The sequence below is a fragment of the Psittacula echo genome, assembly GCF_963264785.1.
Source record: "Psittacula echo genome assembly, chromosome: 7".
NCBI lineage: Eukaryota > Metazoa > Chordata > Aves > Psittaciformes > Psittacidae > Psittacula > Psittacula echo.
The window spans coordinates 24,502,012-24,517,634 of NC_137740.1; the positions used below are offsets into that span (position 1 = coordinate 24,502,012).

Sequence of the window (15,623 nt, forward strand, 5' to 3'; positions counted from 1 at the left end):
CCACGGCCTCGCGCCACGCCCCGCGCCGCCGCGCCCCCTCACGTCAGGGGGAGGGCCGCGCACCGCCCCCCCGCTCCGTGCACACGTGACCGGCGCCGCCAGTATATAATTGGCGGGCAGGCAAGTTTCGGTCTTTTCGGCCTGCAGCTGCGGGCTGTGTGATGTTCGGTTGTGCCGGTGAGTGAGGTTTGTTTTCCGCCTGGCGTAGGCCCCCGCTGCTCCGGTGGGCGGTGTGGAAGCGCTGTGTGTGGGCCCTGATCCCCTATAGGCGGCAGCGGGGAAGGATGGCGGTGGATTGGGTCGCCTGGGCCCGATCTGCGGCCTAGGCCGCGGGCGCGATCTGGCGGGACTCCCCCTCCTGGCGGCCCTACAAAGGGGGTGAGCAGGTAGCGGGGCCCTCAGTGGGAGCAACATGGCAGACGTGGTCCCATGGGGCTTCCATATGGGCCACGGAAAGGGGCGGCCAGCGTGAGCCCGTGGAGCTTCAGGCTTGAGGCCCATCATCCCGCGGTGCTGTGGGGCCCTGGGTAGTGCCTGGATGTGAGCCCTGCACAGAGGTTGAGCCTGGGGCCCGTACTCGGATTTCATGTGGTAACAGCTCAGGGTGCCTCATTGGCGTTGTGTCCTCTCTTGGGAGCCGTTTTACCTGGGGAATGCACCTGGATGATGGTGAGATATGTGCCTGCTGCAGAGAAAAAGTGTTAAGCTCCTGAGCTTTAGAATTAGAGGCCCGATGTTAAAAAAGTAGTATAATAGCTCACCTGGATTTCCATGAGCCTGCACGTGATGAAAACTATGTTGGTAGGGACATCTGAGAGGATGATGAATGCCAACATATCTGAGCTGGGCATGGAACAGTGTGTGGTGATGTATCTTGTAGAGCTGAAACAACATGTGGTCCTTTCTGAGCAGCCCAAGTTCATGGCTGTGGGACTGGCCCTTTGATTATACATTGAAATTGCAGCTGTGGAAAATGACAAAAGTTTAGTGGTTCTGTTCTGCTTAAAAATACTGTCTGGCAATTATTTTTGTGGCCTTGTCTCTTCAAAGAGCTGAAATGTAGATTGAACTAGGAAGAGCTTTACTCAAGTAAGATTTCAGAGTATCTTGGTTCTTAGTAGAACTAATGGATATTTTCTTGTTTTCAGTTCAAGATGCACCAACTACTTACACCCTTTCCTCTTATGGCTTTGAAACTGGTAAGTGTTGTGTCTAAAATAAAGTTTAAATTGAGAAATGGTTAGGTACACTTACAGCAATTTAGCCTGAAGTACTCATGTATTTCAGAGAACTACAGGAGTGGTGTTTGTAATCCAGTAATTGCCTGTGGTATTTCTTCAGGCAGTCCTCAGTCTTCTACTGGGAAAAATCACCTGTTTCTTTGTACTGGAAAGTGGATGTTAGGCCGCTGTTTCTGAAGTACAAATTATTCTGTAACTAAACTACAGCAGTACCTAGGTGCCTCTTTCCTTGATTACTACTGTTTACAGCAATAAGTAGTTTGCTGTTTAAAGAAAAAAAACTGATGCATGTTTCAAAAACATGTGACTGTCAGAATTGATGTTAACTAAATCAGAGCCTATGATGGTTTCAGTACATGAGTAGTGGACAGAAATTATTTCTGAAAACTCTGTGCTGAGGCTTTTTTCTGTGCTTGGTGTCACTTCCAGAGAGAGTCCCCCCTAGTTCTACAAGTGTCTGAAACTGTTCTTTTTCAGGTCTGCCATGGAATAAAGAAACTTGATGATACTACAAAAGGTAAGAAAAAACCCCCAAAACATTAAAAAATCAGCCTGAAGTTGTGATTGTTTATCTAGACAGTATCTTTTGTTCTAGTAACATCAACAGCAGACTTCTCTCAGTTTTCTCTCCAGTGCCACAATGATGACACTTATTTGCTACTCTTGACCAAGAGAATGATGAGTACGCTTACCACCATAACTTTTCCTCTGAGGCACAGCAGCTTAACATTCCCCTTGATGTTTTGACTAAAGAATGTTTTGTTGATAAGCTTTTTTTTCTTCCAGGATTTGAGTTGTATACTTAGAAGACTTGCAGAAGAAACATCATCTGGTGAGAAATGTGCAGTCTTACATAGGGATTCCTTCCATGGAGCTGTGAAGAGGGTGGAATGTAAAATGGGGGGAAATACTTTGGGATTGATTTCCACTAATAGACAGAAACAGTTGATAATTGCTAAGTCAAACTCTTGAATGTTTATGTGGCTTATTTATTCAAAGCTGTCACAAGAAGTGATTGTTTGGTCTGTTATTCCAAAGCAGATACAGTGATGATGGCATAGTTCAGCAGAATACTCTGTGACGAACAGTCTTGTCTTTCGCTCCTATCTGATGTATCTGTTGTGATCTCTTGCTTAGGGGATGTAGGCTTGGCTACGAAGCCTGATGGAATCTGATGGAATTTTTTCTTTTGTTGCAGGTACTGGGAAATGAAGCTGTAAACTGTGCAAGGTAAGTAGTGTATTGCCTGCATTTGTGAAAGCTCATTTATATCCCAGATGTGTGGAAGGCTGTGTGTGATGACAGCATAGTTCAGCAGATGACTCATGGTGATCATGCTGTTACTGACTTTAGCTCCTAGCTGATGCAGCCTTTTGCACCTTAGGCTAGCAGACAGTTCATGAGGAAAGCTGAGGGTGAAACACAGTTATGCTCCACAGATGTGTTTTGAAAGTTTGTTTCAGAGATTAAAAAATTTTGAAGGATAAGGGGTAGGCTATGCTTGTGAAATTAAGTACAAATACAGCAGAATAAATCTGCTTTTTCAGTAATACAGTCTTGGTTGATCTGGTTGCTGTTAGTGCTGTAAGTTCTGTAAGTATTTTGTTGCTTTGCAGGCTGCCCTTGATGGAGGATACCTGTGCCTCCAGTGTGAGAATATTTCACCTGTTACTAATGCTTGTGAAGACAAGGCCTTTCTAATTGAAGGTAATTGAAAAACATGTTTTTTTCTTTCTGATGGATGCTGCATTTGGCTGTGCTGCATTTGAATTTGGGAGATTGCTTTTGGAGATAAGAGGGTCTGCAAATCCCATCCTGTTTCTGGAAAATCTGAAGCAAATAGTACCCTGAGTTGGCCTTCAGATCCCCTATGCTTCACAAAAAAAGCATTAAGTAATTGTTTTAAAATGGGCCCAATGAGGCTAACTGGTGAATGCAGCTGTGCTATGAATTTAGTGTTTGAAATGTTTTTTCTGGATGTAGATGTTTATACAGTTGATGCCACTGAGCTCTGCAATTCAAAGGTTTGCTCCTGTCTACAATTTCAGCAGTCTCTGGAATTGAGAGTGCTGGGAGATTGCTTTATTACTCTGTTTGTGGAAGGGGGTAGAAGTGTTGCAGTATACTGTAGATGATGTTGAATCAGGTCTCTGATCCCTATGAGGATAAAATGTGACTAAACACTGATACAGTATTTCATTGGAACTGTTCTTATGTGAAAGCTTTCTGCTGGGCCTTATCTAATAGCAGATCTTCTTTTGCAGGCTTCCAGAGTATGTCATTGCAGTGTAAGTACTTGCTTTAACTTTGTAAATATTAGCATAAAAAAACCACGTAGAATGAAGTACATAATTACGTGTAAGCTTGGTGGGGATGAGCTGTGAAGCACAAGGGGCCAGTGTTGGCTGCTGTTTGCATCTCAGCCAAAACAGGAGAATGCTTAAGGGGAGAACTGCTGGGTAAGGTGCAGCCTTGACAAGCTTGTTTGTAGCTGAACTCTCACTGCCTGTGAGCTCAAAGTTGCTCACATGGCACTGTTTATGTATTTGCCTTCTTCCACATTGCAGTGTTAGCTTTAAAGCAGCAGCAGATAGCTGTCTAGTAATTTGTGAGCTGCCTGTGTGATGAGATGTGAGTACCTTGACTTCAGTCATGGAGGTCTGCAATTAGCTCTATCTGACTTCAGGCACCTGGTTAGATTTGATTCTCATGTGCTTGCTTCTGCTTGGTCCTGATGCTTCGCTTTGTTCCAGGGGTGCTGTGGTGAAGTTGTGAAGTAGTGCTGTTGATAGTCTACCAGCAAAAGTAAGTTGCCAGCAAATGCATGTGACTGGTCAGAACTGTGTGATAAATGGTGGGGAAGTTACTAAATGCTAGCCTCTAATTGCAGTGTAGCTGAAGCTTTTAGAAGGTTCCTTGAGGATTTGCCTCTACCAGTATATCACAGATTGCCAGCAGCCTGCAGGGTTCACTTGCCCAAGGTGCTAGGGACTGAATCTAATGCTTTGAACAGAGACAGTACTAAGATAGTTATAATTCCAGCAGTAATAGATATAGTTTCTGGAAGTCTTAAGGAGGCTCTAGAGTAACATAAATGTTGGACTGACATTTCATTTTCCTAATGGTTCATCCTAGATTTGAGAATGGGAGAACTCCTGGATGCTTTGTGACAGATGATTTTTACTTGGTAAGCTGCTTCTCAGTTGCCACAAGAAAAAAGAGAAACCTTTTTTCTACTATTTGAAAGTCTTTACTGCTTTTTGCAACAGAAAAGAAACAGCATGGACCCCATTGAAATATGTAATATGCTGTGGGCAAGGGTTACTAGGAATAAGAATGTGTGGTAACCTGGCAGTGCAGAGCCTGTGTTGACCAAAGCCAGTACGATTATTTGCTGGTTAAATTTAGTAGGCTTTTGCAGGGAGTAGTGATGTGAATCAAGATGTAGTTGGGGATAAGGTCTGAAATGCTGAGGTCTGGTCCACCTCAAAAGAGAAACAAAAGTAACAAAATACGAAGCTTCTCAAAGCATGTACTGTTTGTGATGATTAATTCTAATCAATGGGAATCTCTCTGAAAGAGGCTGAGGAGAACTCTTATGCTGAAACAGTACTCACATTCAGACTAGCTCTTGAAGCACTGCCAAGGAGAATGTGTTAATAGAATTTCACTTGTTATAGAGCGAAGCTCATGGGGAGTTCGTGTGAGAAACAAGACTAACTCATGTCTGAGGTAAGTGTCAAGTAGGTTAGGTTTGATAATTACTGTAATACTGATTTTTTTGCTAAGTGCCTAGATTGTGGTGCCTAAAATTATTCATTACTCCTATAATAGATCTGATTTGTCTTCCTGTTGTATTCTGATTGTCTCACTCAGCTACTGTGGGAATAAATGTGATGTGCTTGAAGCAAGAATGCACTTCTGTGTACGTCTGAGTTGGATTTAAAAGCAAAAGGCTTTTCCAGGGCAGATAAGACAATTCCTGATCTGTAGTCAGTAGTAAACTTTTTGTAGTTCTTACAGGAAAAGGTGTGGCTTCAGTGGCTGAAAACTGGGAGTTTATTACTGGATGTCTACACAGTGGAAATAGCAAAGGAGCTGAATGACTGGAGACTACTTAGCCAATGAAGTGTTGATAGTATAGTACAGCAGAATGCACAGTAGCAAAAAATAACTCCTAACAATTCATATTTATTTGGCTGCACTTAAAAAAAAAAAAAAAACTACAACAAAAAAACAAGCCATCCAACCTGTATGCTGTGGTTGTCAGTAATTTTTGCTAAGGTTGGCAGTACACAAATAGAATCAAATTCTAGGTAATTGCTGTACAAATGTGCTTCCTCCAACAGACTGGTTCTAAATTTTAAGGATAGGTTTTAAAGATAATTTCTATGAGACTTTAAGTATCAAAACTCAATGAATGTAACTGTTGGGGAGGGAGTATCACAAGCAAGTAGCTTTGTACTTTCCCCCAGTTCTTCCAATAATAATTCTGTATTTCCAGTTCAGTTAGGATTTGTAAGCTTTGTATATCCTGTTTGGGTGTTACAAATTGAAGTTCTTGACGGTTGCCACCTAAAGTGCAGCCTCCTAAGTAAAGTTAGTTTGAGTAGAATTTCATAGATAATTAAGCTTGCATATAGTGATTCTGTTATTCTGAAACAACTTGTCTCTTTCTCAGGAAAGGACTGTGCCATCTGCAGCCTCATTGGGTAAGACCACACAGCAGATGAATTCTGTTAAAAAAATTATGGGGATATTTGTAGCCACTGATGAAATTTGATTCTGCCAAATGAATTACTGTGATATTACACTTTCCGTTCCACTTTTCTCTGAGGTTACAAAGTTGCTTTGGAGCTTTTAGAGTTGTGCTACTGCAAGATTTAATTGTGGTTTCTTACTCTAGGTGAGGAGGCAATTTTGAAATCACTCTATGAAGAACTGAAGGTGAGTACAACTAGTAATGATGAAATTTATTTGCTGGAACGAATGATGATAACCTTAGCTTGAACTCTCTCACTGAACAGAGATGAAAATCTAAGGTCTGAGTTGTTCCAAGCAAGTTTATTTTGCTGGTTTGATGCCTTATAATTGTTCTTCTGTCTTAATAGGTGGAAGTCTGCAGAATAATGTGTTACACTTGCAGGAACAGCACTAAAAAAGCCTGAGTTCTTTTACCACACCAGTTATGTTTCACTGATACTGATTGGTACCAATAAAAATTTGTAAACTCTACCTGTTGTTGTGAACTGCTTTCTGATGAACAGCTTCATGTAAAACACCTCTTGGCTGTAACTGATATAAGGTTCAAATGGTTATAGCAGGGTCTAAACTAGTTTGAATGCTAGTCCTGCAAGGGTCTCAAGTGTCAGATACTGCTAGTGTGCAGGCTGCAGTTGACATGACCAAATGAAGATTTGGACAAAGCTAAATCAAAGTAGTAATTAGCATGTTTTGTGATAACTAAACATTGTTTGTGTATTTGCTCTGTAAAGTTTTAAAACTAAGTTACTGCTTATGAGGCACTAATGCCTGCTAAGGTATTGCTGCTTCCCAGAACTCATTAATAGGTTTTTCTCTGAAAAATTCATTTAACTTCCCCCATATTTCTGCTGTCTCAGGAGTGATACCGATGTGAGAAAAGTCAGCTCTGTGAAGAGCTCATTCTCTGTAATGTGAGCTAATGCTATAGTACTTCTAATGAGAAGTGGAACTAAACATCTGAGCTGTTCTGCAGGAATATTTTCAGGTTACTGGTTTTACCTAGAACCTCTCAATAAGAGGAACAGGCTTGTCATATCTCCCACTCCCTACAATCTACCTGAATTCAAGTTGCATCTTGAAGAAAGCTGGTATCTTTAGCAAGATAGTATTTCATCCTAGAAATGATTAGGTGTGATCTTGTGTCCAGGTGGAAATTAAATCTCTTCTGCACTAAAGCAAAAGCCATTAATAAGGTGGTTTTTTACATCCAGAGATGATTAGTAGCCTCTTGATATCCCCCCCATTGTATTACTTTTTAAAATACCACACTTCATTGTGCCTGTTAAAGAGCTTGAAGGGGCTGTCATAGCCTGCAGTATAGAAGAAGTCTTCATGGAATGGTTGGCCTCTGTTTTTTAAGATTCTGGCCAAGACTTCAGCTTCCTCAGCATATTTTTCTGGGGAGGCAAATCCACCAAAGGACCTGGTTAGAGTGAAAGGGAGACAGTTTCTGTTAGGAGTTGGAAGTCCCTGCTTTTTATTTTCACAGATGGAAACTGCATGCAGTGCTTGAGCACTTCTGATGCAGTTTGTAGTTACTAGGTAAACTAATGTGGAGCTAGCTGTCAGGGAGCATATGGTGGTGTACGCTCTTTTAAAAGCTTAGAATTAAAAAGAAATGCCCCAAAATAAGTTGCTTGCACTTCAGAGTATTAGCTGACAAAGGCTGTTGCCTGTGGCTTTATTACATGCAGGGAGAGCAAGTGTAGCTTGCATTTTCTGTAATGAACTGCTGGGCAGGTTTTGTGGGGGTCTGAAACCACAGATGCAAAGGTCTGGAAGAGTGATATAGTTCTCCTGTAGCTCAGAGTATGCCCAAGAGGATTCTGTAGGATGCATTTCTATAAAACCCATTCAATGCAATATGGGTAACTGCTGAGAAATGATGTTTTGAAGCTTGGTAATTTCTTTGTTCTTTGGACACCCAAGCTTAAGAAAGATTTCCAAATGCTCAGGTTTTGCTGTTCAAGGCTTGCAACAGCAGGAATATATGCATGGTTAGAAATAAACTCTTAAAGAGTAGTCCAGGTTCTTAATGATGAACCCCTTTCTGTAGCTGCCTTCATTTACGAGCTGTGCTGGTGCTGCTTACCGGACAAAGATGGCTGCTGCCTTCCTCTCTTCAACAAAAACATCGGAGTCAGTGGGCTGTGGTGGGGAGTCCTGGTGTTCAAATGGAACAAAGAAAGAGACCTTGAAATCTGCGCAGCCAGATTTTATCAGGCATGTCACGGGCACAGTCATGTCAATCTTCATTTCTAGTGGAGAGGATGAAAAGTTGTTTTAAGTTGCAAGCAAGGACAGTGCCTGAATGCTACTGTTTTAAAGGGTGATGCAGACTTATCCTAAAAGAAGATACTAAAGCAGTCTGACAGGTATAATGGCCCAATGAAGTCATGAGTAGACCAGGAAAGGGAACCTGCTGTGTCCCACAGCTCATGTACTGTTTCATGCGATGCAGCTTCATCTCCCCTTTGTGTTTCTCTCATTTCGAAACCAGTAGGTTGTACCTTTCTCATTCTTCCCTTGGATGTAGTGGAAGAGTTTCCAGAAGCCCTGGCGCATTGCCTCCTTCTGGGTTTCTCCCCTAATGACTGTGCTGACCCACTTTGCTGTCTCGTACTGACGCAGTTCATAATCCTTTGCCTGAAAGGTAGTAAAAGTCACAGTAACCATGAGATGAGTATTGAAGATGACATAATAGCTACTTTTTCTAAATCGGCATAAAAGTACTATTTAATGAGAACACTGAGCAACCTCTTCGCTGCAGACTAGGCGTACCCCTAGTGTCAAACTGTTTGATGCTTCTATTGCAAAACCATTCTTTGCCTTAGGCTGAGCTCCTCAGAGCTTATAAATAGGTGTACCTCTCGCTATTTGCAATTAGGTATGAGCAGTGTCTAACTTTCCCAGGTCCCCTATGGTCATCAGACAATCCCAAATCCACCTTAGCCTTGCAGTACTCTGACTAGAGGTCTACTCTAACTAGCGGTTACCATTGTCTCTGCTGAGCTCCACCGAGGGGACTGCAGATCCAGGGACAGGAAGGTTTGCTTGAAGGATTTGATCATCTTGCCAGAGCTGAAAGGCAGATGCAGTTCATTGGCCTCTCTTCAATCAATACAGTATAAATGGGGCAGAAGAAAGCACTACGGTTTTTTGCCTAATGTTTTGATTTTCTCTGGAATAATGAAAGGCTTGAATTCTATTGCTTATCGCCAATGAGTCCACAAGAAGGGATGAAATCCTTTTAGCCCCGAAGGAACCAGGACCAAGAAATTATGCTGATGTGGGAGTGTGTTCATCTTTCAGGATAATGCTGCCTTCGCTTCTCTATGAAGTGGAGACTTTTCCTGGCTGCAAAAGAGAGGGTTGAGAGTCTGCGAGTGGCAGTTTTTTCAAAATCTGTAAGTAACAAGGGTTTCAAGAGTTCAGCCAGTGTGCTTCTAGGGAAAAGTACTGGTGTTGATGTGTACTCTGGTATTGACTGCTCATAAATTTATTGGGTCTCTCATAATATCTGATGCTTTTCTGAAGGCCTTTAGCCTTAGAGTCCTATCAATAGATGAGATTTTCTGGATTTATGAATATAAATCAAGTAGCATGTGAAGGCTACTTACTTAGGTAGCCTTCACATGGAAGGAAAAACCAGAAACATGTAAACACTGAACTTCCTTCACTTCCAAAACAAAGCAAGTAGAAATCATCAAAATCACTATTGAAATAACCACATCTGGTTAAAGGTCTTGAGGTTTTAGCAGCCTTTATTTATGATTTTTGCCGTTACCAGGCAGATCGAAGTGCATGACCTGCATGAGAAAGGCATGAGAAAGTCTGCTTTGTATTGCATTACAATGTCCTTTGTGCTTCGTGTTGCAAAGACAGCATGTAATTCATTGAGCAGGCATCTTGATTCTTAGATTGTAGTACATTGTCTTCTCAGAGTATAAACTTAATTGTATGTTTCTTGAGTAACAGAGCAAACTTTGAAATTATATTTTATTTCTCTGCCTCTTCAGCTGCTTATAGCTGCCCATACAACAAGAAGCCACTGCCCTGTCACTCATGGCTCTACCTTTTTTCGTGGGCTTTTAGTAGTACAGGTGCACTGATGCTGTTCACAGCATGTCTCACCTGCAGTGTTAAGGGTACAACATGTCTCTGAGCAGCGAGAGGAAGTGATGTTACCTAGGACTGCCAATGAGTACAAGGTCTGTTCTTGAGGTGCTTAGCAATGTTTTGTGTTGCAGTGGTATCATTAATATGCACGATGGACCATTCATAATTTGTAATAATAATTTTTAATGTCTTTAAGGTATGCCATCTTTTAAAATGACGGTTTGTGACTATAAGACCATGGCTTCTTTTGTAAAATCAAGAACTGCCTTGTGCTACCTGACTACTTTCTTACCTGTTTACATTTTCTTAGGACATGCAGACTTACTGATGAATACTGTTAATCCCCTCCTGCACTCTAGTTTACAGGTAGCTACAAGAAGTTTTCTCTTTGGATCTATGAGGTTGAAAAGCTTTTATAAAAAACATAACAAACCGCAAAACACCAAAAAACCCCAAAACCTGCAGGCACTGAGTTAACTTACAATCCTTAAAATAAGTAGTGCACAGAGCACTCAGTGTTCAGCTTTTTCAGTTTTCACTGTAAAGCAAAGGAAGGTGGGAGCACCACATAGCAGGACAGCAGTAACAGCAGTTAAAAGCAGGCGCTGTCCCCCTTCTTGTCCCAGCCTGAAGATACGTCTTCAGCAGCCTTTACCAGGATGACTGCTCACCAGGGACTGCTGTATGGTCCCAACCAAGCTGGACAGTTGAACTCTAATACACTTTTTGTCAATAGTATTTAGAAGTCAATAAAGCAGGGGTCCTATAATTTTAATAGAAGCAAATATGAACAATTATACTAAAACTTCCTATAGTAATTTTTTATCCATTGCCATTTCTAAAGGAAGGACGCTGCTTTGCTGGCATTTCACTTTCTCCTTGCTACAACTTGATAGAAGACACATTGCTCCTCTTCACGTGCTCCTTGGGTGTATGTTAGAAAGCAGGAAAAGAAACATTTCTCTGTTTCAACACATGCTGTTGTATTAGCTGCTATACAAGCTGCCTTTTCTCTGAATTTGCCAATTCCAGCCCATCTCCCACATACCTTTTCTTAACGGTTGGTTAACTCTCACAGCTTTATCTTGTGTAACTTTGTGGCCAGTACTGTTGGTGACTGCATGCAAGATTTTTTTTTAATTACATGAAACAATGCTTTGGGGGGTGGGGGTGGAGAGACAAACTGAGAAGAACCCTCCAAATATTTACAGTTAGTTTTTAGATGTACGGAAAAGCTGTTTTGAGATTTCAATCAGTTCGTATAAATAGTACTCTAGGCTGTTGTTTGTTTGTTTTTTTAAGGCTTTTTCTGCAGCTGTTAACACATGGGCCAAAGGGACAGGAAGTATAGTAGGCTTTTTCATAGGTTACAATGATGCTACAAGCAAATGTGGCCAGAACATGCCATTCCACAAGCCGTTAATTACATTCAGAAAGTGGAGAAAGTAGACATACTTACATTTTAGGCTGTCCTTACCCTTCTAGCTATTGCAGTCTGTCCTTCTGAGGCTGTACAAGATGCTGCTTGTCAGTGTATAGTTTAGTTTCATCAAACTCTGCCCATGCCTCAGCCCTACTGGATGGAGATGCTGTTATGAAAACCGGATGGTTATAGCCTTTGCCTGCTCTGGCTCTCATTGGAGAGCTCCCCCGCAAATGCCAAAAGCCCCACCTACTGCCCACGAGGCAACATTAGGTCCAGTGTGTGATCTGGCCCCATAAACAGTTTTGCACCCTTGTGTAACTTCCCCTGGTTTCTATGGCTTTGTGCCTACTTACATCAGGGTCAGAGGCAGGTTTTGTGCTTGCAGGAGAAAGAATTTCACATAAATAATGTTCCCCCCCAGACATGGGTTACATGAGAGTGATGGTACAGAATGACAGCTTTTCTTTTTTACCCCTGGGGTAAAATGGTAGGTAGAAATCTGGCTGCAAACTAGGCTGAGAGCATCCTCATGAGACTTCTGCTGGCATGTTATGAAAGACAGACAGTGTTATATAATGGCTGTCTGTTTTGAGTGGTATTTGAGACTAATCAGCCCCCCTAGCTCTTGAATATCTGCACAAAGGGATTATACAGAGCTATTGTGAAATTCTGTCCTGCTTATAGTACACAGAGTGAAGCTGGACTCTTCATTTAACCAGCTGCAGCTTCAGACATACTTAGGTACCAGCACAATAGGGCAGATTAAATTTCACAGTTTGAGTTCTGGTAACACCTCCCATGTTTGTCATGGTTTGTACAAATCCCTTGAAGCCAAATTCAGCTAAGCTCTCCGGAATGTTTGAAATCAATAGCTGGGAATGACTTTTAACAGGAAACACATTTTGCTTGCAGAGAACATCAGGATGCTGTGTGATACGCTCTTATTCTGAAAGGGGAAATAAAAAAAAAACCAAACCATGGCAAATAACAATCCAAATTTATCTTTAAAACCACACATCTCTAATGCCACCGAAGTGCGGTGGTGTAAAGAGTGGTTTACTAATGGAGCCTATTAGAACATGTTAAGGTCTGAAATGCAGAACCAGTTCTCTGCATGCTTTGTACACTTACTTTATAGAGTAAACTTTCTCTCAATTTTACCTGTCTTCTGCTTGGGTCAATCGCGAAAACCAGCAGGGCATTCTGCAGAAGCAGAAGCTGCTACTTCATGGTCTTTGCTCAGGACCTAACAAGTGTGCAAACCATGTGCTTGTGTAAGGTTAGCTGTTATATTACTCTGTCACCTTAACACTCCTGTCAGGTGTGTGCTACTAATTATTTTCTCCAGCATAGAGAAGGTCAAGTAAAATAGTATACCCAACCACAAAAGTTCGGCAAATCTCAACAAATCTACCCTGATCATGAGCACAGAGAAGTACTGCCATGAAAGGGGGGCAATTAATCTGTAGATAAACACAAGCCCGCTGTGGATTCTCGTTTTGTTTCTGAAGCAGAGAGGCCCAGAACAAATCCCCAGTCAGTTTGTCTGTGTCCAGCTGATGTCCCTGACAAAGAGCTAACTGTTCCTGGTGGAGCAGCCTGAGGTTGGAGAACAATCATCAGTGTTTTCCTCAGGGGTTGTTTTCCAACATTCTTGTTTTTCACATATACATTGAGAGAACATGTCAACAGTTGGAAAAGACAGTAGGGCAGGCATGAGGACATGAATTTTGTACATAACGTACATACCTAAACTGTATATAATCAGGGGGATGGGGAAGGGATCATGATGAAAGCTGACACACAGTCTCACTGGTACCTCCAAATAGAGGAAACTCTGACAATGCTAACTCTGTACCCCTTGCCCTTTAGATAGGAAAATAACATGGAAGAACTGTTTTAGTACCTTGAGGTCCCAGTATTTTGCAGAACATATGACAGGGAAGTTCAACAGCATACAGCAATAATTAGGTCTCAAAGGTATCCTATGACATTTGTGTTTAATATCATAAATACATGTCTGGGACTTGGCTGGTATTTTCTAGAATAGCTGACAAAGCAGTGTTTTTCTGTACTGTTGCTTTAAACTCAGGGAGTAAAGGTGAGAGCACAAGCACATCAAAGCATATGGTTTGTGGCTTAACTTTACTGTTTTCAGCAGGCACTTCTGTACAGAACACTGGGGTAAACTTGTATTTCAGTAATGGCTTTTGAGGCTAACAGCTTCCATTGGATAAGTATACGGACAAGCCTGTGATCACTTGCGACTTCCATTTGTTTTCTTTATAGACCCTATCTATAACAAGCCCAGACAAGACCTTAAGCAACATGCCACATAGGAAAAATGCGTACGTCTGCTCTGTGGCAACAAGACAACAGCTGCTGTCAAATCAATGCTATCTTCTTGTAAGTTCCTTTATCCCTACAGGCAAGCATAGACTACTTGCACAGAAAAGATGAACCTTTTCCACTGACCTGATTGTGTCAGAATTGGATAAGCATGGGAAAAAAAGTTTTGTTGCAGTATGGTTAATGATACCTTTGACTCATGTTCTTGTAACTGACAAGTCTGTAGTGTGGTATGAAAAAACTGTGAGTAAGGGATGCATCTATCTCCAGTCTGGCCACTCGCGAGTTCTAACAAGTGGTTTCAACCTAAATGCTCCCGTTCTGCATTTCTGCCTAAGCCTGTCAGAACATCAGTTAGCCTAGTGTTTGATAATTATCTTCATTTAAAAGAGCTGAGACTCTTCACATATAAATGGCATTTGCTTTTACAAACATGCACTTACCAGATGATGCAGAAACCCTCACTTCACAAGAAAGATGTTGAGCATGTGATGTTACTGTAAATAATAGTCCAGGGCAGCAAAAGTGTCTTTATATGTTGTTAGATGAACTGTGATTTCCTACATATTCATCTCCCAAAAAAAGCCTCCTATCTCCTTGCTCTAAAGAAAGAGAAGGCTTCCAGCAAATTCCACTTTATAGATATTAAAGGTGAGAGATAATACACCACCTTTGCAAACACAACTCTGAAGAGGAAAGAGCCAGGCCTCAATCGTTTGAGAACATTACTCAAAGAGAGGGCTCAAAATCACAGCCTTAAGGAGACCAGACATTTACTGATTGTTTCTTATCAGTAGGAAAGCCCAGTATTTGAAGACACTAACAATCCATGCCACAAATAATGCTTTCAAGCAATACAGAAAAAGAAAGTAGTTAACAACTACACAACAGCAGTGTTAACACAGCAGCAGCCCAAGTCTCACTTGCCTAGACAGCCTCTCCAGATGAAGGTAGGAGTTCAGTATCAGTTCCAGCAAGAGTAATTTTTATATGTGCATCTTCCAGCAGTCCCTTGAGCAGATACCCTCTGCCCTGTCTTTGTGGGCAGGAGCACAATTGCTTCTCATTTTCTTCCTTTGATCCACCTTCCTAGACTTTTAAGGTAACTTTTTCCTTCTCTTTTTCTTCACCTGCTTTGACCCCCTTCTTCCCTTTCTCCTCTTTCCTCCCTCCTTTTTTGCCTCCCTCTTTCCTTCTCATTCTCATCTTTCTCTAGTCTGTCTATCTATCTGCTGCATGGGATCACCTGGCAGCTCTTCTGCCCAGGGCCTGGGTTGAGCTCCTGACTCTGCTGAAGGATTATTATGAAATTGTGAGAATAGCCCCATGAGTCTGGAAAAGGTATGGAGAAATTGCTGTAGAGATCCCAGGGTTTTCCTAGGGAGTCCCAGGGACCTGAGAACATGTGCAGAGATGACGAAAACAAAGCCAGAGCGTAAGTATCAATATCTTAAAGAAAATGTTCTCCTAAAATAATATTTTCCACTTTTCCCAAAAAGACATGAAAAGGTAACTGAAACTGAACTGGTGAGCTTCTTGCTCCGGGTTTCTCTATTGTAATAGCTTTCCAGCAGGATGAGTTGAGGACCACTGTTGTACATACTGAGTAGTGTGAAGCACAGCTGGGTAATATAAATGTGAAGCCCTAGCAATCTATTTGTGAACGTATTTGTCAGCACACAGGCATTGGTGATGCATGGCTGTAGGAAAGTATTCTCTTTATG

At 41.7% G+C, this 15,623-nt stretch overlaps 1 protein-coding gene and 1 long non-coding RNA gene across 3 annotated transcripts; one reads left to right on the forward strand and one right to left on the reverse strand.

Annotated features, from left to right (window-relative positions):
* The first annotated feature begins 52 nt into the window (after nt 1-52).
* Nucleotides 53-6,476, forward strand: LOC308223603. Of its 2 annotated transcripts, none has more exons than XR_013957377.1 (13): nt 53-177; nt 1,149-1,199; nt 1,719-1,758; nt 2,028-2,073; nt 2,440-2,471; nt 2,858-2,948; nt 3,506-3,529; nt 3,995-4,046; nt 4,377-4,428; nt 4,922-4,973; nt 5,923-5,953; nt 6,148-6,188; nt 6,353-6,476. It is a non-coding gene; the product is annotated as an uncharacterized lncRNA (long non-coding RNA). The 2 variants fall into 2 exon arrangements; XR_013957378.1 differs by lacking the exon at nt 53-177 and adding an exon at nt 222-669.
* A 777-nt stretch (nt 6,477-7,253) lies between these two features.
* Nucleotides 7,254-9,076, reverse strand: HEBP2 (heme binding protein 2; the record flags this gene model as incomplete). The annotated part of the gene is made up of 4 exons (XM_080624156.1): nt 7,254-7,428; nt 8,098-8,263; nt 8,516-8,651; nt 9,002-9,076. The coding sequence occupies 4 exons, from the start codon at nt 9,074-9,076 to the stop codon at nt 7,254-7,256; spliced, it is 552 nt and encodes a 183-aa protein (XP_080480282.1).
* Between the last annotated feature and the right edge of the window lie 6,547 nt (nt 9,077-15,623).